At 42.2% G+C, this 25,655-nt stretch overlaps 2 protein-coding genes across 3 annotated transcripts in view; one reads left to right on the top strand and one right to left on the bottom strand.

Moving 5' to 3' along the window:
• fancl (FA complementation group L) overlaps window positions 1-12,200 on the top strand; it is a 32,577-nt gene extending 20,377 nt beyond the window's left edge. Inside the window, exons 8-14 of the mRNA XM_034898420.1 lie at window positions 2,086-2,236; window positions 3,056-3,139; window positions 5,859-5,904; window positions 7,820-7,901; window positions 8,724-8,840; window positions 11,046-11,117; window positions 11,515-12,200. Coding sequence (XP_034754311.1) covers window positions 2,086-2,236; window positions 3,056-3,139; window positions 5,859-5,904; window positions 7,820-7,901; window positions 8,724-8,840; window positions 11,046-11,117; window positions 11,515-11,547 — 585 coding nt within the window. The 3' untranslated portion in view covers window positions 11,548-12,200. The remainder of the gene's footprint in view (window positions 1-2,085; window positions 2,237-3,055; window positions 3,140-5,858; window positions 5,905-7,819; window positions 7,902-8,723; window positions 8,841-11,045; window positions 11,118-11,514) is intronic.
• LOC117960490 (serine/threonine-protein kinase VRK1-like) overlaps window positions 11,021-25,655 on the bottom strand; it is a 26,095-nt gene continuing 11,460 nt past the window's right edge. For both annotated transcript variants that reach the window (XM_034898418.1, XM_034898419.1), the window contains 6 exons: window positions 23,403-23,523; window positions 22,693-22,751; window positions 17,387-17,565; window positions 14,818-14,961; window positions 12,373-12,555; window positions 11,021-12,068 (listed from right to left, as the gene is read on the bottom strand). In XM_034898418.1, the coding sequence (XP_034754309.1) occupies window positions 11,643-12,068; window positions 12,373-12,555; window positions 14,818-14,961; window positions 17,387-17,565; window positions 22,693-22,751; window positions 23,403-23,523 (1,112 nt within the window). In that variant the 3' untranslated portion in view covers window positions 11,021-11,642. The remainder of the gene's footprint in view (window positions 12,069-12,372; window positions 12,556-14,817; window positions 14,962-17,386; window positions 17,566-22,692; window positions 22,752-23,402; window positions 23,524-25,655) is intronic.

Below are 25,655 nucleotides of genomic sequence, written 5' to 3'. Positions count from 1 at the left end.
GTGTGTGTGTGTGTGTGTGTGTGTGTGTGTGTGTGTGTGTGTGTCCTTTGTGTTAGCAGACAATACAAAGGTGATTTTTAACAACCAAAAACTGCATGAAGTATGGCATGGTGAGTAGTGGACACCAGAGCTACTGATGAACGCAGATCACAGCTCGACTGTGTGTGTGTGTGTGTGTGTGTGTGTGTGTGAGTGTGTGATACACAAAATAAATCCGTTTAGATCTGTTCAACAATACAAACACAAAAGAGACCTTTTCTACCGTTCCATGGTGCATTCATTGACACACTGTTAGAGGTAATTAGTGATCATTTGGCTAAATTGTGTTTTGTACCTTCATTTCCTGTATGGAGAATACAGTAATGATGGCATAATAGATTATAACACATGAATAGATGGAACAACTGTCAACTTTGCAATGCCAGATAAAGTGTAGTGTGTTTTTATTACAATAATGAATGAGTAAATTCCTTTTTGAAGCTGAATGGCATCATAAAAAGAGAAGGGAATTCTTTCAACCTGCCTGATTTAGCTACACTAAGGTCAGTCAGAGATGGCATAAATAGATGAAGGAGACTGATTGAGATGGCCAAGGTGCAGATCTCAGCTCAGATTCAGTGTCTTTTGTACTTTCTTACAGCCGTCGGCTCTCACTCATGTTCTTATCACAGATACAGACCGCACAAATTCAATTACCAGCTCTTCTTCCTTTTTTTCTTTCTCAACTGGGCTTAGCGTAGTTATCCCGAGCTGTAAACGTAATCATGCCACTGCCATTAATTGGGCTGTAATTGCTGAGGCTCTCAGCACCTGGACGATGCTTAATTGTGTGCACTGTGCTGGCACAATGACCCATAATTTTTGGTTCATTTTTTCCCCCTAGTTCTTTCCCTCTCATTCCATCTGTATTGGTCTCTGACACCTTATCAGCCTCTCTTTCTTGTGTGTGTGTGTGTGTCTGTGTGTGTGTGTCTGTTTGTGTGTGTGTGTGTGGGTGTGGGTGTGCGTGTGTGCGTGCGTGCGTCTTGAGTTGTTGTGTAACCAACTGGTGAATTGCTATCTGCACTTGTAGTTTTTGTAGTCCAGTGGCCTTTGTTTTCCAGTTGCTCAAAAACTGAAATGTACAGCTCCTTAGTGGGGTGTTTCCATGTAATTATTATAAACATAACACATAATACACCAGGATTATTTGCTCTTCTGTCTTCACAATTTACTGTTTCCATGCTGTGAGGTATTCTGTACTTTACATTCAGCTTCATTTAACATAATCATTGGAGGGCTGCAGGAAATGATTGCTGTTATCATTAATCTGCTGGTTGTGTCTTGCTGTTTATCATTTAATAGTTTGGTCTATAAAATATCTGAAAACCACTAAATCAGAGAGCACAACTGCAGTACTGTAGACATCTAAAATACATGTTTTGTCCAAACCAAAGTCATAACCTAAATATGTTTTTTTTTAACAAGGAAAAGCAGCAAATCCTCACGTTTTGAGAGTCCTAAAATGTTTCTAACAGAGTCCTGCACACACCTAAGGACCTCCCCCTCGTCAGCAGGTGGATACGGCTTTGACCCTTTTTGTATAGTACGTCTGTGTTTTGGGACCAGTCCAGTTTCTTGTTGAGGTAAACACCCAGAAAGGCGGCCTCCGGCTAAAGTCAACCACCACCTTCTGTTTTGCTGGCGTTGACGTGAAGGTGGTTTGACTCACACCAGTTGACAAAGTTCCCGATGTCCTCTTGGTATTCCTGATCATTTTCCTCTGAGACCCTAGCAACAATGGCCGTATCATCAGAGAACTTCTGCATGTGACAGCTGCTTGTGTTGTGCCTGCAGTCCGCTGTATACAGTGTATTTCACATAATGGTAGACCGTTTCTTCTACCTTGAACTGGGAAATTCCTGCAAAACTTTTCCCGTTTGAACTTTATTTTTTTTCCATTCAGAACACAAGACAAAATAAGAGTTTACTTGCATAATGTAATGCAGAATAATCAAAATCGTGATTAGAATTCGCACAGCCCTAACGTCTGTTTTCTCTAGTATTGTGAGTGAGCGCTGTGCTTGTTCTGGTCTGGTTTGTTAGAGTACTCTGGACCAGCTCCACAGCCAGTTCCTGTTGGTTTTGGAGTCCTTGACCGAGTTCTGGGACGTACTGGATGAGATTGACAGTAAGACCTGGATCCTGGAGCCGGAAAAAGCCAGCCGGTCCGACACCATGAGGCGGATCGCCATCGGTACTGTATTACTGTATGAATGAAGATCTCAGCAAAGTCACAAACAAGTCCAGACAGTTTATATGTAAATAGACTGTATCTATATAGCACTTTTCTAGTCATAACAGCTCAACTCACATAGGACAGGAATCATTCACATTCACTTTCACTCACTGTGGCTGAGGCTGCCGTACAAGGTGCCACCTGCTCATCAGATAAACACACATTTACACACCAATAAGACAGTTTCTTGCCCATGGACACTTCGACATGGGACTGCAGGGCCAGGAATCGGACCACCAACCTTCCGATTGGTGGGCGACCTCTCTGCCACTTGAGCAACACAAATAACACAGTATCACCAACTGCACAGTCTCTCACTGCACCACACAGGTTCATGCATCAGTTATGCAACTGATACAGACACTAGAGCTGGGCCATGTGGAGAAAAATCAAATATCACAACGTTTTGACCAAATAGCTTGATACCGATATTGCGACGTTGTTGTAGGGTTGACTATTGGTGCTTTCACAAAATATTTACAAAATCAGATTTTTTCATAAATAATCATCAGTACCATCATGAATATAATGGCTTGTAAGTGGGTCAACCCATATAATAGAACAGTTTTGGAAGTCCAGAGAAATCACTTTACTGTCATGCAGCCTGTAAAACCAGAACAAGACGTCTCTTACTATATTACACGGTCCAAAATCTAAGATCATATCTTGTATCACTATGTATTGATACATCAAAATATTGCCCACCCCTAACAAAAAAACAATAATCAATCCGAATGAACAAACAAGTAAATTGTACATCCGTGTGTTTGTGTGCAGGAAACAACGTATCCATCAAAGTGGAGGTGGACCCCAGACACCCTAAGATGCTGCCAGAGTGCTGCCTGCTGGGAGCCGAGCATGGTGGGTAGGAAACCCCAGAGACATGGCAACGCTTGAAAGTGTGTTTTCAGGCAGTGCAAGAGCATAAGAAGTGTATCTGCCCCCCCAACTGACACGCTGTATTAGAGCATGTGAAATCTTCTCCTTGTTAAAATAATAACAGTTAACCTTGAGGCCATGAGGTTTGTAAATGAGATGTTACTTTAGGTTTATCTAGGACTTGCAGGACACACACTGAGAAGAGTCATTAAAGTCCCCAATGAAACTTGATTTTAAGCCTCTGAACACCCACACGGAAGTTCTCCTGGCTGATTAGACTCTGCTCAGGTTGAAGGTGGGCCGGAGCTTAGACGGGCGTTTATTACGTCTCAAATTTCATCTACCAATACGAATGATAAAGGAGTGATGTGTCCTGCCCTAACAGGTGCGATAGCAAACTGGAGGCTCAGGAAGATGTCAATTAATCAGTCTAAAAACACCCACAGAGTCCCGGGAAGAGAGCTTATCAGCCAGAATATCTGGGATCACCTGTGTGGGTACGCAGGGCCTTTAAAGGCCGAGTTGGTAGCTGTTTTTAATGTAAACCTTTTTTATATATATTGTCTGAAATGGTCATTACATCCCGACAAATTTAACTTATGGGCTCTGAAAAAGGAGAGAGAAAGATCTGTCATCCATAGCTGCCTTAACATGTGAAAACGCCCACCTGCCTCGCGATCCGCTTAGAAAGAACCAATTAATATGGAGCCCCGAGGAGATGCTGCTTTCAAATCTTGCTAGCTTTTCAACATTAGCAACCCTGCCTTTAACTGACAAATGGACAGGAAGCAAGTGAATGTTACCAGCAGAAAGTGGTTCACACACTTCAACAAAACATTAATTTATTTTAACATAGGAAATGACACAGAATGAAGTTGGTCTTTGTGCTTTCCAGAAGTCAAAAAAAAAACAGTGGCCTAAATATCCACGTCATTAACTATCGCAGATTATAATTATATCTATCTGTAGAACTGAGACTGAGATTCTGTTGTATTTACAGCTTTAAGCACAAAGAAGTAAAATAAACAAACCAAACATCTGTTTTTGTCTCCGGGATATTGTCCTTTGCTGCTTTGGCTTTGATTGGTTCCCTGTTGTTTTTGTTAGCAATAGGAATGCAAATCAAAAAAATGTATGAAGTTATGTAAATATGTATACTGCAGATACCTCTGATTAGCACAGCATCTTCCAGCAAGCACTTCTTGAAGATGACTTCACTGAATTTTGTCAGACTAAATGCCTTTAAGCATGAGGAATAAACAACACAAAAATTAAAAATGCATTCCTGCAAATAGGCACAGACGCAGTCTAGGACTTTTATTGTGAAAGGTAAGAAGATGAGTGTAAAGTGTCTTGTATGTACAACTGGAATTTGAAAAGTGATGTGGACCCTTTCTCTGTGGAGTTTACGCCCTTGCTATCAAGACAGTTTGTAATTTGTAGATCGCGCACATTTCCAAATTTAACCAAAATTTAATTTTAGGCAAAATCTCCAACAAATCTCCCCAGATTGCAGCAATTCCACTGAAATCAATTGACTTGTATCAGACATTTGGTTGTTTAACATGCTGGTGTAATTGAGCATGTAGTCGCTGTCGGAATCCAGGGTCATTTAAACCCATTCAATTAAATCTTCTATGATTATTTATGTAGTCAAGATAAAATGTCGGTGGTATAAATGATAAAAAAATACTGAGAACTTTTTCCCAAATCAGTGACCTCATCTTCAAACTCCTTCCAACTAAATCCCCCAAAATAATTCTATTAACATTCGTCAGCAGCAGCAACATAAAGGGGAGAAGCAGATAATCCTTACATCTGAGAAGCTAAAACGTATATATTTGCCATGTTTTCTTAGGTAAATGAAACAAGTATTTATATATTTACAACAGACAAATCAACAAATAGATTAATTGCTTCATCACTAATGGGAATGACGGCGCCCTGAGCCTCTGAGCCCGTATCACTGGCGTCCACATGTCTGTTTTCACATAAATGTGCCAGCTGAGGCTCAACCCAGGCAATAAAATACAGTGTGCCCACTATTATTCACATCAGATCAGTGAGAGGCCATCAGGCGTGAATAAAAAAAAAAAAAAAAAAAGGAAAAGCTCCGTCCAAGTCTCAACTTCAACCAGGCGGGTGGTGTGTTGCTTATTGTCTGTTGTCATGTCAGAATGGCAAGTTTTCATTCTCCGAGCACGGGCTTCAGCTTTCTATTTAAGTCCCCGTCAATTGTCGGCCATTGTTTCTGTAAATCCAAGGTCATGCAACTCCTAGCCTGTTGCCTAGCAATGCACTAAAAAAGATATTAAAGACATACACACTTCCGCCACCAAGACGGGAGGCAGGCGCTGACCCTAAAATACGACGGGTCGCGCAGAAATATTGCTTTTTGCATGTAGGAATAACAAACAAAGTGATGAGTGCTGTACGGAGACGAAGCTCCCCTGTGGAACAGAAGGAAGCGACCATGGTTCATATCTGACAGCGGTGAACCAACAGGGGGCTGTTGTCAAACCAGAGACGGCGTATGAGGCTATGCAGAGTGTGTGTTTTTTTTCTTTTTTCAAATTTTTCTGAGGGCTGCTATAAAATAGGAATGTATCGTCAGGGGCTTGGAATCCACTTCCAGGCTTTTATGAGTAGTTCGGTTTACATCCAACAGCCAATAATTCCCTTTCTTTGTGTGCTGTTGCAGTGGTGACTCCGCTGAGGAATAAGCTGAACGCCAACATGCACTTGTGGTAAGGGTTCTCTGCATCGCCAAGCTTTTACCCGGCCTTTTGGACTGTGAGACAAGCCTCTAGAACCAGTCACTGACTTTCATATCACGATCAAAATAATACATTATTTTCCAATTAACAATACAAGTTGTAATTCAAATTCAACCCAATGATTTATTAAAGGTTGTGTTTTTCACATATGTAAAGGTAAGTGGATTTAATGTATTATATATATAATTAAACTGATGTCATGAAATGGCGTATGTAATACGCCAATTTGAATGCCATAATTGGCATGTTTTAAGACGCATACACACGTAAGCGAGCAAAGTCTTGGTTCCAGATGAACAAGACTGATGTTATGGAGTGGCCAGCCCAGTCCCCGGACCTCAATCCCATAGAACACTTGTGGGCTGACACAAAAAATGAAGTTTCTGAGGCGAAACCCAGTAATGCAGAGGAATGGGGAATGTAGTTCAATGATCCTGGCCTGGAATACCTGTTCACAGGTGCCAGAAGATGATTCCATGCAACACAGATGTGAAGCAGTTCTCAGAAATAAAGGTTATGCAACTAAATATTAGTGCGGTGATTCAATGTAAAGCAAACCCTTGAGACATTTTTCCGTTTAGACAGTAATTGTTTGAGTTTGTAAAGAAAAATGCAAATACTGCTATTGTTTTGAACAGCCTCAGATTTCTTTTTCCTCACTTTCTGTAAAGGTAGGACACATACTTGAGTGATTTTGGTCATGTTTTGATTTGGAAGTGAATGTGCCGTGTTCCCAATGCATTGATATTACTATACACGTGTGTGTGTGTGTGTGTGTGTGTGTGTGTGTGTGTGTGTGTGTGAGAATGTATTTGTATATAAATATACATATAAACACAAACCCCGGTGGATTTCTGAGGACTATGGTTACCTGGTCCTCAGATCTCTGCACGGTAAATCCAGACAGCTAACTAGACTATTTGTCCAATCTGAGTTTTCTGTTACACAACTAAAACTACTTTTGAACGTACACACTTTCCACAAAAACAACATCCTTCCCGACTCGATTTTACAGCAGCACCGTGACTCCGTGTGGCGCTTTGTACCGCCCAAGACGGATGTGATTGGTTTATAGAAATGCCAATAAACCAGAGCACGTTCTTTTCCTATCCCGAAATGCTGTGTGGACTAGCCAGACCCTCCTTTACAGTCCTGTGGAGGAAGGTCTGGCAATGCGAGACTACACACCGCATGACACAATCAAATGCGGAAAATCACACGAGCACTGCTCAAATGAATCTCAAGGGATCCACTTTGCCATAAAAAACACCCACAGAAGACAAATCAAGATTATTCTTCATTCACCTCTTTTATTGCCATAAGTGTATCATGAGTAATGCTAATGATAAAATAACCAAAAGTCGGTTCTGGTTTTAACTGGTCTGGAAATAAAATCTCGAGTCCTCTTTATCTGACACCGGAAATAACCTAAGGTGTTCTGGAGACCGCTATCGAGTACTAGAACACCGGTAGATCCATCCGTTGTTGTTTTGGGTGTTTTTGAGTGATCTGTCGACTTTGAGCACATCGTCCAATCCTATTGTTTTCACCATTACAAACAAGGCATACCAGCTCACTCTGATTATCACCCTGAAAAAACACACACACAGTTACTCTTCATTTTAAAGTACGTGTTTAAAATGTCAGAGGTTTCAACATTTAACTCCTCGCATGACACGTCTTGAGGAAAAATCTTCCTCCACCACCGCTCCGTTTGAAGCTGCAGAAATGCTCTTGTTTTTGTGTGTGTGTGTGTGTGTGTGTGTGTGTGTTTGTGTGTATCCACCAGTGGTGAAAGTCTCCTAATCATCCTCCAGTGTCTTTGCAGGCTCATTTGCATGTGCTTAATTAGTGTGTGAAGAAGCTGTCTATGGTCTGCTGGCAGGAACCCGGACTGCAGCGTCTTGCACAACCTCCGGGATGTTTTGGAGATCAAATTCCCGTCACCTGCCACCCACGAAAAATCTGTACGTGACACAGTTGCCCCCCTTTCCATTTCAAACATGTCCATTCCCACCACAGTAACCTCAAGGAGGTTGTGTGTGTGTGTGTGTGTGTGTGTGTGTGTGTGTGTTTACATCTATGCATGCATACTTCTGTTTGTGCGTCTCTTTGAGCTTTGAGTTATAAGGGGGCGGACGTACGCTATTGCCTATTTTTCTGTTTATTTCCATATTTCTCTCTCTCTCTGTGTTTTAGGTTTTTTTCAATGCGGTGGGCACAAATTCTCCTTTTTAATTGGGTTGTTTACAAAAAAGATCATTAGAATAACAAAGATGGCAATATTCTCTGCTCTATCAAATCGCTTTAATCACACAAAATCATTTATCTTTTTTTTTTTAACACTCGTTCTCTCCCCCCCCCCCCCCCCCCCCCCCCCTCCCTGTGCGCGGCGGGTTAAAAGGCCGTCGTGTTTATCCGCCGTCGCCGCGCTGATTAATGCCTTAGCTTCATTAACATTCAGAGAGGTGCAAAAAAGTTGAGTTGACCAGATGTTGATGTTTTCTTTTATTTATTTTTTACCTGCCATCCTCTCTCAATGGATCGCTCCAGAAAAATAGGAGCATCTCATTATGCCAAAATGCAAACGAGAGCAGAGAGAAGAAGGCCAGTTTGTGACTGCAGAGGAAGGGAGAGCTCGGGGTGACACAGGGTGATGTCAGAACTGGAGTTAAACTACGAGGGTGTTTACCACAGTGTTAGCCAAATCTTAGGCGTCTGTACCATAATGTATGGGACAAAGTAAGCTGAATATTTATTTATTTGTGTGTGTGTGTGTGTATATATAGAGTTTCAGCGTTGAGTGTGGGATCTGTTACTCCTATCGTCTTGAAGCTGCGATCCCTGATCAGGTGTGTAATGACCCTCGCTGTGGCCAGCCCTTCCACCAGGCCTGTCTGTATGAGGTATGCACAAAAACACACGTACACACACACACACACACACGCGTATGGCTGTATGAGGAGCATCCAGATTTCCTTTTCCTCCGGCAGGTTAATATAGTTCTGAGAGTAAATAGGCCGAGTGTTTCAGTTCAGGTTTATAAAATAACATGCACTTCTTGGATAACACAGATAGCAAAGAAAACAAAGAATTTAAGGTTGAGGACGACTTCCAGTGATTTATTATTTGTCACATACTGTACATACTCGTACACGATACTGAACCGTTTTTGAATCAGAAATTGATTTTGGATCGTATTGTGCCATTTTATCATGTTAGAATTAGACCTGGAGACAAACACAGTGGATTTCATTAATAGCCCATTAAATAACAATAACATGCTTTATGCACATCGCTGTCACAGATTGAAGAAAATCAATGCCACAGTTGTAATGTTGACATGAGCGATGTTTGAATGTTCCAGGTAAGAGCTGAGAAGACATTTGGCCTTTTCAGGTTGGGTACTCATGTTTTGTTTCTGTGTTCTGTGGGCTGGAGCATAAGTCAGTCCGTCCAGGATTTAGCGATGTTTTCATCAACATCGCAAAATTTTGACCAATCACTGGAACTTTTCGCAAATTTCACCAATAACTGTAATTTTCCACGACTTCAACCCATCCCAGCAGTCCTATGTGCCACACTCTGTATCGGTATGTGACTCGCCGAGCCAATGACAAAGCAGGAGTGAGAACGGTTTGACGTCACACGTACGTGGCCGTATTCATTTCCTTGTTTAACGAGACGTGTGTGACTCGAACATTTCACATTTACCAACAGAACGTACAGCGAAAGACCGTGGAAAACATGTCAGACTGTCCTGCCAACCTGCATACATATTAATATCAATGTGCGCTGTAATGATTTCGCACTATAAAGTCGTTGAAGCGGCTGTTTTAATCCTGTTGGCTCTCTGCAGCGGGCGGAGCTGCAGTTCCCCCCGAACACACACACACACACACACACAGCGGATACAGTAAGAAACAGGAATGAGACATACAGGATGATATATATTGAGGACCGCTCAGTGTTGTAAGTGCATAATAAGTTAAAGTCTGAATGTGTGTCCCAGGCCAGGATAGGAAACTTAACAGTGTAAAGACCAACAAGCCTGTTTGAATTTAATTCATTCAATAAATTATTTTTTATCTTAAATCCACCACTCATTTGCATATTATACCAACATTTGCAGCATCCTGAGCCTTTTTGGTGAGGTTACTAGTGAAACTGAGCCTAGAGTAGTTTTATTCTCCCCTAAACAAGTTTTATTTTTATTTATAAAGAACTAGGCTGTACAAAATTTTTTTAATTTGTTTTTATTTTAACGTATTGTGACTTATTCAAAAGACTGAGCTTAAGAGTTCCTCTTTTTCTTTTAAGGATAACATTTTTGTGAGAGCTACAGTCAAGTTGGACGGTTGATAAATAAAAGTTATTTCAATTGATATTCTGTAATATTTCAAACTTTGTGTTAAAAAGGCACATAAGTTCCTGTAGATAGCCAAATAAATGAAAAGCTTGTTAAAATCATCAGTCTTCTCCTCTTGCTGTATCAACCTCCCCCCCGAGCTTTCCTCAGAGATGGTCCCAGTAATGGCTTCAAGTCAAGTCAAACTCACTGTGCTTGATTACATTAAATGAACAATTTTGTTATATGTATCCTCATTGTGGATAATTAAGCTATGCATCATATGCTCTGTAATGTTAAACTTTAATATACAACATTGCAACATTTTATTGCAATCAATTACAGAGGTTCCCACGCCATCAGGCATTTTGCGGCCGCAACAATCTAAAAAAAATGCAGCGAAATCCTGGAGGGACATGTCAGTTCTGAGACTGTTAAGGGAGTCACACACACACACACACACACACACACACACACAGGTTAAGAGAGGGATGGTTATGGTAGACTGGTGCCGCTTCATGACAATGGAGCTGAGTTCCATTTGCCCGAGCAGATTCCTTTGTTTTATACTCTATTCAACGAGACTAATGATATTCATCTCTTTTTAAAGCCTAAAAAAAGTTCCACCTAAAAGCCTTTACAAATGCTACGTGTCAGATAATCGTGCAAAGTAATACTGTAAGTGTACATTGACTTGACACCGACACATTACATCCAGATTTGATGACGTGGTCTTTTCTTTTTCTTTGTCCTTTTGCTTCAGTGGCTGCGAGCGCTGCCCTCCAGCAGGCAGAGCTTCAACATCGTTTTTGGAGAGTGTCCTTACTGCAGCAAGGTACGTGTGCGTCTCACAGCGTGACTGACAGCGGCCTCCACCGGGCTTCATAAAGGCCTGTACACTCAACAGAGATTCAGCAAGCTTAATTAGCATGGCTTTGTACATCATGTCAGCTTCTCTTTGGCTGAAAGGCTGCCGAGTGTGTTCACACGGCAATCCGCTGCATTCAGTCTGTTTCACTCCCGGCACTCCTTGTTTGATAAAGGAGTACGATCCGGGATATCTGTCAATGCAGCATGGCGTTAATTCAAAGGCAGATTTATTTGTGTATATGGTTGGTTTTTTTTTTTTTAGTGTATTTGGGAGTCCTTCATCTTACAGCCCAGTCTGAAATGAGTGCTTGCTTCTGGATTAAACATTTAATACGCAGAATAAACTTGTCCTTCTCTTTCAGCCTATTACTGTGAAAATGGCAGCCCAGAAGTGAGGAGAAGGGCTGTGTGTTCCTGTCGGCGCCACCTCGACTTTGGGAAACCGCTTGAGAGACAACGCTGAAACTAGTAAACCCCTTACAGTAGCTGTTCAAATGGGTTTAAATGCACCGTGAGAGAGACCGACACAGAGAGCAGCTCCCAGGAAAAGGAAGACACCCACAAAGAGAAACCAAGAACACTGACCCTTGCTCTGTGTGGGACCAGATTCCTGTTCTGGACCTCCGACAGCAGACTCGTTCCATTCATTACAGCCGTATCTGTGTTCATAACACAGGTCCTCGTGGCGACACTGTCGATGGCGGTGGCCTCCTCTGTGCTGGAGCACTGGCCTGGCCCGAGGGTGACCCTCCTTTAGGACGGCCCACCCCTGGTCGCAGTCTGTGTGTGTTCGATCGTCGGCGTCACACTCGGTCAATATTCGTTTTCTCCTTTGCGCGCGGAGTGGTCCTTCCTGTCCCCCTGATGTCACGCTGCGGGCGTCTGTTTTCCTGCTGCTCCATTTGGGTTTAGTTTTCTGTTAAAGAGGTTTATGCTCTTTTAGAAGTGACAGTAGAACCTTAAACAACATGACTGTAATACATGTAAGAGATTGACAGACCAACTGAATGACGGTGTATTTCTTTGTAACATTCTTGAGGAACTTGAGTCACAGTGTAAAGGAAGTGTGAAGGTTTTAAAACATCTTTTAAAAGGCTTATTGACAACAGAGTACTTGGTTGGAGCCAGTTTTGTAACATTCGTCTAAATCAAAAGGTGTTAATGCGGTTTTTACACAGCAGATTCAAAGCAGTCATACACGGGGCCCGGCTGCCTCACACCTGTTTAGGCTGAGCTCTGGGCCCGATCGGAGGGCCTCTCAGATAGCATGCAGGGATGGGTCTGGGTCTGGGTCTGGCTTCCTCTTCCTCCTCCTCCTCCTCAGTTTCACTGTCATCTTCTCCATAAGACATCTCAGGTCTTGGCCTCAATGATCTGCTGACTGTAGACACAACTCCCTCTTCCTTGTATGAGCAAACAGAAAACAAATAGAAGCTCATTACTGATTCTTAAAGTTACTTCAAAGAAGTTTGACTGGATTACTTGGTCTCACTGAGTTCAATAAGATGGTTAACAACCTTACCCCCTAAATGTGCCCTGTTTTCTACATTCCAGACAGCAGAGGCCTGTACTACGAAGCAAGATGTGGCGCCAACAAGGTAACTTCAGGTTCAACCCAGGGTTTTGTGTATCACAATGGTGGATCACTTGTAACTGGTTTAAATCGCCGTAGCAAAAGAAATACAAAGCTACCCTGTGATTGGACAACCGGTGTTTCTGGGAAAGGGTTTAGGGAACACACAGAGATCCAACACACCGAGGATCTGGATCTGTTCTGTCCGGGTGCAGGTTATGTTGGAGATTAGAGATCAACCGGTGTAACAGCACCGCCTACTGACCAATCAACACATATCTTTAGTGACCGAGAACCCCGTTAACAGTTGCTGATGGGTATTTTTTCAGCCGAGGGAATTACTATGCTATGCTACTCGGCTATTTGTCGGCTTCTTGAGCCGTGTGTTGCGCACATTGGTTTGAATTATGTTTTTTTTTTTTTTATTTACGCTAGTAACATAAAATATTTGTCGTAATAAGAGCTTTTATGCTATGAAACTAGAAGTACAAAATGAAGTCAATTTGAATCTTACCCACAAAAAAAGTATTTATGACATACTGGCATTTATATAATCATACAAAAAATATAAAAGACACAAAGACTTTTTATAGCTTTATTTTTATAATATGACATTATTTGACATTATTTGGCCATGTGGGAACCCTGTTACCTGACGTTTCAGGCTCTCTGCCTTCTGGAACAGACGCCTGTTGGAGGAGGGAGGCGGGGCCAAATTCAAAGGCTTTTGTTGTGATGAATGGTTGCCGTGTCTTGACACAAGTGCATCCTGGTATTTTGTGAAAGCAGATAGCCCCTACATTATGGTTGGGCGATATTGAAATTCTACTGACGATGTTGCTCAAAATAAAAAACTAAATTATCATGCAACAGAAAAGCTGAATAGAGAAGTGGACGTAGACTTAAACATCTATGGACCGGAGATGCGTATGTTGCATTACCCATCAGTGGCCACCAAGTGGCAGTAAGCGCTATATTAGACAAGGGCATGCTGAGATCAATAAATCAGATCAATCAACTTTTGTTTATATTCATCAACAAAATGGCCGGTCGGGTTTTAAGAATTAACACATGAATACCAAGGCACTTTTGAAGAAAATATTTAAAAGACTTTGCTAATGCCGCTACTGCATAGCAAAAGGTAAAACAAAGCCAACGCAACGACACACAGGCCTATTGTATTTGAACTGTGACAAGAAAGCACTCCAACACCACCGAATAAAAAGAGTGTTGGAGGCAGCGTTACATGGACGTGGGGAAATTACGACCTGTTAAAAATGATTTAAGACCTAGACAACGATACCAGCGAATTTAAGACCCCGCGGAAACCCCGCATCAGCCATCGTTTTCTCTGGGACGTTTGAGTTCAAGTTTCTCACGGCCCTTTCTGTTTTTAGTCTTTATCAGTTAAGGGAGTGTTCTACTTCGAGAGCAAACGTTAACCGGAGTCAATTTCCTTGTTTATTTAAGCAAACCTAGCAAATAAAGCTGATTCTGAATCTGAAGTTACGGTCATCGTTTAATACCGTTATTTGCGTGGCAAAGGGTAATTCAAGTTTGGAGATCATTTTACAAACCTGCTCCTAAAAACTGTTTGATATTGTAGAGTTGCTTGTATTTAGTGAAATGGGTGCTTTCACTAAATACTAACACAATGCGAGTTTTGATGTGGATACAATGACTAAAGCTTGATTCATGGTTCTGAGGAGGCTCCACGCAGAGCTTTCACCATAGCCTAGGTAAGAGGCCTGAAGTCCATACTTGTTCTTTGATCTCTTTAAGAGAATAGCAGGGCCGGCATGCGTGTGTGTGTGTGTGTGTGGTAGAGTGAGTGAGAGAGTGCCGACTCTAGAGTCGTAGGGAGAGATGTAAGAAGACAACTATTGTGTCATATCACGTAAGATATCCAAAATGTATTTTTGGAGTAGTGAAGAAAGAACAGAGCGAGCATGCTGGAGCATTTCAATGAGAACATTTGGACCGGTGGAAATCTATTTTTAAAATTTTAGACTTTAAGACTTTTAGAAATCCAGGTTATATATCGATGTGGATATAAAATGGATACGCTGCCCAGCCCTATTTCAGCCCTTACCGGTTGTGACTGAGGTTTGGGACGCGGTGGTCCTCTTATGTAGCGAGCTTGCACCGGTTTAGACTTTGTCTCATCCTCTTGTTCATCATCCAGCTCAGTGTTCACGACCTTGGCTCTGGGGGGCCCTCTGGCTCGTCCTGCTTTCTGTTGAGACAATGCTTGGATGATTCAATCCGCAACATTTCTGTGTCCTTACTGCTGTCCAACAGCCAAGCTCTTTTACCACTGAACTCTTAACTTGCATTGTCAAAGCCCTTTACGCACAGGGCTAGTGTTACCTGGGTCCCTCTAGCAGTATGTAATCCTTGCAGAAGTCTTCTGTCATCTTAATCCTGTGTGAATCTGTCATGTCTGTAATTTATCACGTAAAACAATCTGCTCCAAATTACCTACCAAGTTTTGCCAAACACAGAGGTTGTGTGATAAAATTAGTCCAGAGGGATTCGGAGTCTGGGACTCTGGGATGTATTAGCTGCGTTGGCAATTATGAATGAAAGCCTTGCCATCATATGTGGGGGATAATGTCAGTAAGTTTAAGTAAAACACAGACTTTGCTCATCCTGTGTGAGTGTGCTGCACGAAACAGACGTGGGGGGCTAATTTTCTTTTTTACACACGAGGTCCCCTAGTAATACTACTGCTGGGCGAATAGCTTATGTTGCACAAATGTACAGTATTAGGTGCTCCTATGTTATTGTGTTTTAAAATTAACCATGAAATAGAAGCCAGTGCTTTTGTACAGGAACTTCCTTCTGATGGCAGTAAAATGTCAGTTTGCTTTCTTTTGTTTGACTTTTCTTTAATAAAACTTTCCCCGACTATAATCACCCATAAAATAATGATATAGTTATACAAAACTAATGGCAAATGATTCAGTAAACGCGCCCGCTGAATGGCCTTTATCTCTGCTGACATTTACTCTCCGCACTACACCGCCAGTAAATGGCCACTTCTGTTTAACTAGGGATCAAACTGGCCAGCACTTTAGCATGGAAATTAAATGACACAAGGAGAGCAGAGCAAATAGGGAGCATAATTGGAGACACCCTGTGCTGTGGAAAGTGTGTTATCAACTTCTTCAAATTGGGCCATTGAGAGGGCACTCGCCGGGCGCGACGGGTCAAGAAGTGATTCTAGTTAGTTGGAGGGAATCCTTCAATCCTTCTCCAGCTATACACCTGACCAGCCCCTGGTTGCCACAGTGGGTGGGAGGGTGGGGGGTGGGGGGAAAGCAGGTTAATCCTGCCCTTTGCTGCTGTCACGTGTCTGCACTCTGCGGGTTAAGAGCCTCAACGGAGGGAACGGGAATCTTTGTGACCAACACTTTAGTTGTTGAACGTTCACTGAATGCCACCCCACTGACTGCATTTATGTTTTAAATAGGAACCTGTTATCACATGGTTCAAACTAGTAAGCTTATAAGTGTTTACACTTTCTGTAGCGAGGACACACACACATTGACCCCTAAACCACATTCAATTCAATTTCGTTTGTATAGCGCCAATTCCCAACAACAGTTATCTCATTGCACTTTTCATAAAAGAGCAGGTTTAGACCGTACTCTGTGATGTTATTTACAGAAACCCAACAACCAACAGATTTTCTATACATATTTGTAAGTGCTCCATACCCACTTTGATGTAATGTATATACAGGAGGTTAAAGAAATACTACTAAGTATCTTAGGGCTGTAACGATATGCAATATAAAGCCAAAATCATGACAATCAAAGCCACAAACCTGAGAAAGCAGAATTGTGACACACCCCTTCCAATTCAGATCCAAAGCTACCACATCTTTAAATTACTATTAGTCCTTTTTTTGCCTTATCACCCTTTTGTCGGGTAAATTTAGATAACTGTAAAGACTGCTAAAAGCGAAGGTTGAGGAACACCGGTAACGGAATGGCCACTCGGGTGCCTGGGTCTGTTTCCTGATGGTTCAGTGAACTACCGTTAGCGTCCTTAGCACCGGAGTAAGGTGCTGAACTGGCTGGCTGCTAGCTGGCTGGGGGCTGACCGTGGATGGGTCCCCGATGTGGTTTCCAGACTATCTGCTGTTAGGGTAGGCGTGCACACAGTGCATCACCGTACATTTGACTTTAATACCTTGCTGAATTACTAGTTGAATTAACAAGAGCTGACTCTAAGTACTACATGACAACGGGTTGACATCATACTGAATGTATGGGTCACAATATTCATCGGCAGCTAATACAATAGGTGGGTGGGCCACTCCAGTGTGCTTTGTGACTATTTGACTTGAGACAACATGGCACTCGACCTAAACCAGTCTCACTGTAAATGAGTGGTCGGCCACCTGGATTCTGACCGCTACAACTCTGGACGATGCTTGTGATTCCACCTGTTTCCACCGCAGCGTGTTCCAGAATTGGCCCCGCTCCCTTAAAATACCGTGCCTGAGCCGTGGGGCGAACCCAACAGTTATCCAAATAAACCCTGTGTATTTGATTGGACATTGAAGGATAGTGTTGGCTGTGCAGCCTCAACTCAGACCCAGTTTGATAAAAATCCCCTTCAACAGGCCCCTGACCTCGTCATGTTCTCACCTTTTCCCTGGCGGGGGGGTATTGTCCCTTGGTGGTGGACTCTCCTGCAGCTCCTGGCGGCATGGAGAAATCCAGTCTTCCCGTGACATCACTGGCCAACAGCTGTTTGAGATGCTGGTAGTTTGGCTTATCTTGGTAGTCCAGAGTTTTTACATAACTGAATAACGCGGCCACCTCATCTGAAGACAGGAAGAGAATTAACGCTCGACAACAAGTCAAAGATTTTAGTCAGAATGTTTGAGGTGATGTTCGACTGACCAAGCCAGATCAATCGGGCCGTTTGATAACATGGGACATCTGTTGCACAAGCCATTATCAGACAGTGGGTTGAGTTTACTATTTGAGGCATTTAGCGTGTCTCAATTTGAATACTTCCGTGAGTACACTTGCATGTTATACACTGTGCACTCACTTGTGTAGTTTATACATTTTGACAGGGCGGTGTTTTCTCAAATCGTGCACGGCTGTTATGCCCTGACCAGTAAATGATTCTTCTTTTTGTTTAACTGTCAATTGCATTCCTCCACCTGTTGTTATCCACCCAACTTCTTTTCTTACTAACTAGTCTCGCTTTGCCAGACCCTCCTCCTAAGCGTGTAGGTGGAGAGTCTGGCTACGCCACGTAGCATTCAGGGACGGGTGGAAAACACGGTCTTGTTTATTGGCATTTCTTTAAACCGATCACATACGTCTCGGACGGCACTTAACACCAGAGAAAAGTCGCAGTTCAGCTTCAAAAAAGGGTTGGAAGGAACGTGTTTTAGTGGAACATGTGTACGTTCAAAAGGTTTTTTTAGTCGTGCAACAGAAACCTGGACATATAGTCTAGCTAGGTGTCTGGATTTACCCTGCAGAGATCTGAGGAGCAGGTAACCCTAGTCCTTAGAAATCCCCCGGAGAAGGGCCAAGGCACAGGAAGCCCAAGGCAACAGTTACCCAGCCTCAATAAGTAAAATCGGGCAGAGTTTCTGGCAGCAACGGTGCAATCCCGGAAGGGGAACGTCGAAAACATGGACTGCTCATTAACTGACGGTAGTATAGTTGTACTTCTTGGGAAAGAAAAACCCCAAACATGTATATATGGATATATTTATTAGGGGTGTGACAAGACACTGCACTCAAAAGACAAGACACAAGGTTGGTTTGGGACAATTTAAGAATTAAAGAAGTCTTTGATTCAATCGAATGTCCCAAAATGAACCATGAGCACTGTGAAAATCTTTGCCACATCCTCGAATGGCTTCTCTCCTGCAGGACGAACCTCTTCAGACCTAAACACTGCAGCGCCCCTCTCTCCTCCCAAACCCGTCCCTACAACCTATTAAAACAAGTTAGAATTCATTTCTTACGATGCACAAACGTTCATTCTTGTATCTTATTCTTGTTAGCCTGTTTTATCTTCATGACCGTTTTAAATTGTTCAATTTTTTATATGCATCCCTTCAAATTGCCTTGTTGCTGAAAGGTGCTATAGCAATACAATAAGTTCCCTTGCCATGCCCTACACCCACAGCCTGTCAGTCAGTCACCAGGACACATGAAGGCTTTTGTCTTGTGCCTGTCAGTCTGTCACCAGGGCAATAGAGAACCACTGTCTTCCTCGGAAGTGTAACATTATTAACTGCACGTGGATCTTGCTATTATATTACATGATATTGCAGCAAACGGTGTCTGTGTGATGTTTTGAAAAGTGTAGTCCCCTTTGTGTCCGCTTTACCAGCATTTCCGTGTTTTAACAGCAGAGGCAAATGTAACTTTTGCTCCTTTCGAACCGCAGCGCTGTGTGTCCGTGCGTGGGATTCGATCCCCGCTTTCTGTGAAAGATCCAGGCACCGATTGATTTATGCGTATGCAACGTAATTCAACACTTGCGTTATCGGTAATCACGCGGGACGAGATCTTGTCACACCTTTAGTATATATATATATTGTATACATTTGGGTAGTTTGTGTTTCGTCCTTTCAATTCTACCCTGCAGCTTCTTCGGCCGCCACATTCATTCCACACCTTACAGCCATGTCCACACTTTTTGACTGCTAAGATTGGACCATCCGGGTACTCGTAGCGAGAAAATGTTACTGTACTCAAGTAGATTTTTCATATTTTTTTTACTTTACTATTTATTATTTTAGCGACTTTTTACTTATAATCCTTACATTTTAACACGAATATCGGTACTTTCTAGTCCTTACATTTTACAAAATTGGCTCGTTACTTCAGTTTGTTACAAAAGCTCGTCTATCAGGTGTGATTGTGAATAGCGGAGAATAAAACGGACCCGCGCCTCACACCGCGAGCGTGCACGGCCCACGGAGAAAAAAGGGAGAGAAAAGAAAAAGAGACTAGCTGTCTGGAGGATAATCAGCTGCGATTGTGTCTGTGAATCTTTGAGAACTGTAAGTCATGTAACTGACGTCAGTTCGTTTAAGCCTGTTGTTGTATTGGTTTATAGTTCTGTTACCTGGGTTACACTTGTTACCTAGGTTACCCCTAGCTGTTGATTTGATATAATGGCGATTGTTGAACGCCCTCGCTCATTAGGATAATGTAATGAACAGTGGGTTTATTGTTATTTACTAGCATTTATGATTCTTATGCATTGTGTATGGTAGCCGTTACAATGTTATTTATTTATTTTATTACCACACACACAGCCATAGCAGAGCTACCCCCCCCCCCCCCCCCCCCCCCCCCCCATGTTTATACTGATGCTGATTGTAATAAAGCATCAACAGAGAGAAGTTTTCTCCAGCCACGTTTTAACAGACACACCTGGGGCCAAGTTGGAAACCAGAATGAGATTTAAATCCAGTCCTAATCTAGTCCTCACTAAATTTCAAATAATTTCACTGGAGTCAGTTATTACTTTTGCGTCATCAATACCAAATTGGATCTAATTACACAGATTTCTCACAAAATCCCAACTGAATTCATATCATGCTACTCAGTCAGAATCCTATTAACCCGGAGTCCCAATAAGCTTTATGTTTTAGGTTTATTGGCAGACAGACATTTGAAATGTAGCCAACAGCATATAAAGAGTCTTTCTCCATGTCCACTGTAGTTCCTCAGCGTCTCTCTGGTAACATCTGTCTGGTCCAGGGAGCTTTTTCATTCTCACAGCTACTTTTACTTATGTACTTCAAGTAAATTTCAAAGCCTGTACTTTGTTACTTTTACTTGAGTAAAGACGTTAAATCAGTACTTCTACTTTTAGTACTTTTACTAAAAAGTAAATGTGTAGTATTTTTTAACACATTTATCTGTACTTCTACTTGATTACGGGAAGTGAGTACTTTTGCCATCTCTGCTCGTAGTGAACTGCGTTTAGCCACACTTTGTCAGTTTGAACGCACTCAAAATAGCAAGTGTAAGTACAGAAGTAGACGGCAATACTATTTTATCTTTAGTAAAGCTGAATCCTCGGTATGAAATCATTTCTGGGACTCTTGAGTCATGCAGCGGCAAAGGCAGGATGAACCTGAAGGTCTCACAGTCCAGATAATACGCTGCTGGCAATGTATCTCTCCACAGAGATTAGGCATACGCACAGCCATGGATATGCATTGTGTGTGTGTGTTTGTGTGTCTGTCATACACAGCCCCGATGCATCACACACTGGCCAGACAATGTGTATAACACATACTGCAGTAGAAAAAACACACACACACACACACACACACACACACACACACACACACACACACACACACACACACACACACACACACACACAGTTGATGCATACCCTGGCTCTTATCTGTGGCGGGCAGCCGGGCCTTGTCAGGAGAGGAGCACCGGTCCCAAACATACATCACACACTAAGCCTTCACACAGGTGTGACCTCTCCTTATAAAGACGTGAGATAAAACACGACAAACTTTGAAAGGCGTGTCAATGGGACAGCCTATTAATTGGTACAAAAGTTATTCAGGAGCTTCGGTGAACTAAGGGCGCGATTCGTTCGATTCGTTTCTACAGACTTTTGGACATAGATTGGAAATATAGTGGGAGTAGCAGAAGCATCGTCACCCGGCCGTGTGTGGACTGCCGTTTTGAAGCTTCAAGGGAAAATCACGTTGGTTTTTGGAAACCGGACGAGGCAATTTTTAGACAAGAGGGTGAAGATGGTGGAGATTGTCCAAACGGGAAAATTGTGAATAAGCGAACGGATTATTTGATCTACCTTACAGGCCATAGGATGTTTGAATCCACATCACTCCTTAGGTTAAAAATAAGAATTAGCCACAAACTGCAGTGTACGATTGACAAAGTGCAGCCTTTCCTCTTTGTTTTCTGATGTAAGGATACAGCGAGTGTTGCGTTGAAGATGAAATTACAGCTGTTTCAAGCGGCGGCGCAGGTACAAGCCACAGTGGATAAACGAAAGAGAAAAGGACATGACAAAATGTACACAGTCAAGCAGAGGACAAACCATGTAGTGGAAACAGAGTGCATGTGATGTGAAATGTAGTTTGTCTTTGGTCTTAATTATAAATGCTAGCTAAAATAAAAGAAGGCTCAAGAAATTGCAATCCACTGTGCTTTTAACCATTTGTTCAACAGAGAGCGCCATCTGTTGGGCTAAGAAAAGGGTTAACAAAGCTTCAATCACTAAAAACAGCCATTACCCATATGCCCTGTGCATTACAGCCCCCTTTACTCTGGAGCTCCCTTAAAAGAACAGAAGATTACACTGCAGAGTTATGTATGCAGAAACCTTACTTGCAATAGAGTATATTTGCATTGTTGTGTTGCTACTTTCACTGAAGTAAAAGTATCTGAATACTTCTTTGACCACAGTTTCAAATCATATATAGCAGCAGTCCCTTGCCTCTCCGCAACAGGCTCGTTGTCCTATAGTGCGCTCCATCTACCTCGGAATTAGGAATCCGGAGCTGGGAATGACGTCAGCGTTCCCTTTACATATTTTCACTGTGGGGTTAGCTTTAGCCAGGTTAGCTGTTGTAAGAAATACCGGTTGAGAACAACGCGTTAAGCAGGTTTTTGAGCATACAGAGTAACATGTCTACAGATAGGACAGACAGGACTGTGTGTACGACTGATTTAGTGAGACACAAATGAGACAGAAGTGCTGATAAACTGTATGTTACTATCTCTTTCGCTACTGTTGACGCACGGAGCAGCCATGTTGGATTTTGAGCTCTGACATCCGAGGTCAGGGGACACGTTTCCAACATTTCCGAAAATCCAACTTCCGTGTACAAATGGAACGCACCAGCATTACTTCCAAATTCTCCGTTTATCGTAAGAAATGGAAATGAGGTCCTGTGGGCCGGGCTTACCTGTGCTGGCTCCACTCGCAGACAGCTGCAGGACTGAGTCTGGCAGATTATCCATCAGCCTGGGGAAGGACGAGGAGATAAAACCAGTGAGGACAGAAATATTATGAGATGGAAGTGGGAAGAACGTTCTTCCCATATTAAGGTGGAAAGAACACAGCAGGAGAACCGCCCAATCCAAGTCAGTCATAAAAATAAAAAAAACTGACAGAAAGTACCATTATTTGTTTTAATTTTTTGGGGGGGACTGAGGCGGAGGGAGCGTGGTGCGCCAGCTCGATAACTTGCTTATTTAGGATTAGATGAGAAAACTACGATACACATTTATCGAAATCAATCATAGGGAAGCCCAGCGCTGGTACTATCATACAAACAATAACTTACTGAGTGTGTTGAATGTTTTATCTGGGAATGTCATGCAGTGAAAAAAAAATGCTTCAAGATGAATTAATGTAAATTAATCGCATATATCAATAATTGCCATGAAAAGTATTTAAAAATATTCAAATGCATTTTGGTAGATGAGTTAATTAATACGTAGACATTATTATGGCAGGACTCAATTTCAGCTCAGCCTTTGCTACCCACAGGCTCTTATTGGGTGTACTCAAATGAAGAGTGTTGTAAGTTAGGACACATCCCTTGTGAGTAGGACATGGCTACACGTCTCATTACAGGTCATTAAAAGTCCCGGCTGTAGAAACAGAGCAGACCTGGCCTTGGCCTCCTGGACCTGAGTTGGGTTCTTGAGAACTTTGTCCCAAGGCAGAGACCCGCACAGCCAGTGAAGAAGACAAAAACCCAGAATCTGGAGGTCGCCACGTCTAGATGGAGCTACCAAGAGACAAAAAGACAAGGTTGTCACGAGATTTGTTTTCCATCATAATGGTCAATATTCCTGAAGGCTACAGCGGTACAGACGGTCAAAGAGTCTCCGGTGAGCAAACACAGCTGTTTCACCGCTGGAACTTTCAAAGTTTCAATGTTTTTTTGATTGGCCGGCACATTTGTAACAAAATGTCATCCCTGTCCAATGAACAGTGCACGTACACAGTAGATAAACAAACACAAATTATTTACAGACTACAGCATTATTGCGAATTACACTATGTTACAAACATACACATTTTGTAAATGTACTGGCATAGTATTTATTAAAGTGCAGTAACAGGAGGAGAAAGGGACGGAGGGGAGGGATTTGGCAGAAGTTGCAAAGACAGCCAGTGTATCGTATTTAAAAAGAAATGTCAGCGATGAGAGTTTGTCTCGCTTTTTGGTTCCTTTTTTGTATGTACTTAAAATGATCTAATTTATAAAATTTGGACCAGAATATCAGTGTTTAAAAATGCAGGGCAGTGAGGAGGAGACAGATTTCATACAGCAGATGTATTTAACGCAGACATGTCGATGCGTATCCGAGCCACGTACACATAAGTGAGCCGTCACCCTGTTTGTCCCTGTAAACACTCCAGCCTGATGATTGGCTCACACACTTCATTGATGAAGCAGAGGAATATACAGTAACGATCAGATTCATTCAAGTTCATGTGTAACGTTGACATTTCAGTCCACACTCGCACGCTGTCTCTCTCAAAGTTATCTTACCTGAACAGTATTTATTCAAGTTTTTAGTTCAGATTCTTTTTTAAGTGGGGTTGTATGAGCAGGGTTTAACCAAAAAGGCTTGCCCAATGGCCCGGGGCGAGGGATTCAACAGGAAACAACCCAGCTACCCGTTGGGTTGTGATCCCATCATAATCGTTTGATTTGAATGTGCCGTTGGCTAACCATGAGTGGTTGGCGCTTGAGCCTTTTGACGGGGATTTTTAAACATTATTCTATACTTTTGATGCTAATAACATTGGACATTGTCAATTTTTTGACATTTATGTTTACATTTTTGATATCTTTCAAATTGGTTTTTCTTACATTTTCTTTTCAAAATGTTAAAATGTTTGATATTTTTGACATGGTTTTCCAAGGCTTTCCCCCCATTATTTTCAAACTTGTTTCCAATGTTTTTCGTCAAAAAAATATATAGTATAGTGGCCAAAATAAACTTTTTAATAGACTTTTTTTTTTTTAACTTACCCGAACGGACAGGTAAAAACCATAGTCCATCCATAGTCTTATAGTCATTGTATAATAAAGTAACAATTGTAACCCATTAATACTACTATAAGTAATACAAAAAAGGATTGCATGTTAAAAAATAGGCTATACAATCTATTACTGGTGCCAAAAATTGTTATTGTCGGTTAATGGTCTTGAGGGTACAAAGGCTTTCAGGAATTGTAACCAAAACCCCCAAATCATAATCAGAACTTTGGAATCTGATCAGGGAGGCAGGTATAACAACATACTCCCAAATTAGGGATTTGAATGAAGATGTGAAAACTTGCTTGTTTGATACCAGTGTGATCTCCCATGTACTAAGACTTCTTTAAGAATGAGTCTAGAGTGTGTTTGCGTCTCGTTGCGAGCGTGTGATTGCAGGGGTCTACTAATGTGTGAGGTCTATCAATACTTGTCGACCAAGTCCATCTAGAGGGGTTGAGCCCGGGGAGTTTTAGCAGCTCAATACTGTAACGGCTGCCACATGTCTCCGGAGAAATTAACTATTGACTGGCTCCATCAGAGGGGAGAAATCTCCTCCCTGCATTGATTGTCCTCAGCCAACCGGCTGGTCTAAAGAATAAGTGTGGTCACTGCCACACTGGACCAGATAACATGGAAGGGCTGGGAAGTAACCTGATTAAACCTTGACAAATTTGTATTGTAAGAATGCCATCATATCTGGGAAACTTCAATATGGCCAGGAATATCAAGTCGTAGGGATGGGTTCATGAGGAGAGTGTAAGTTGAAAGGAAATCACTTCCAGGAAGAACAAATCGGGAGTTGTGCCTTAACAACAAGCTCTGGGGTTACCTGGGAACAATAAAGTGCCTGGACCCAGCGGGGGGGG

Source organism: Etheostoma cragini, chromosome 17 (genome assembly GCF_013103735.1).
Source record: "Etheostoma cragini isolate CJK2018 chromosome 17, CSU_Ecrag_1.0, whole genome shotgun sequence".
Taxonomy (NCBI): Eukaryota; Metazoa; Chordata; class Actinopteri; order Perciformes; family Percidae; genus Etheostoma; species Etheostoma cragini.
This window is presented reverse-complemented; position numbering and strand designations above follow the sequence as displayed.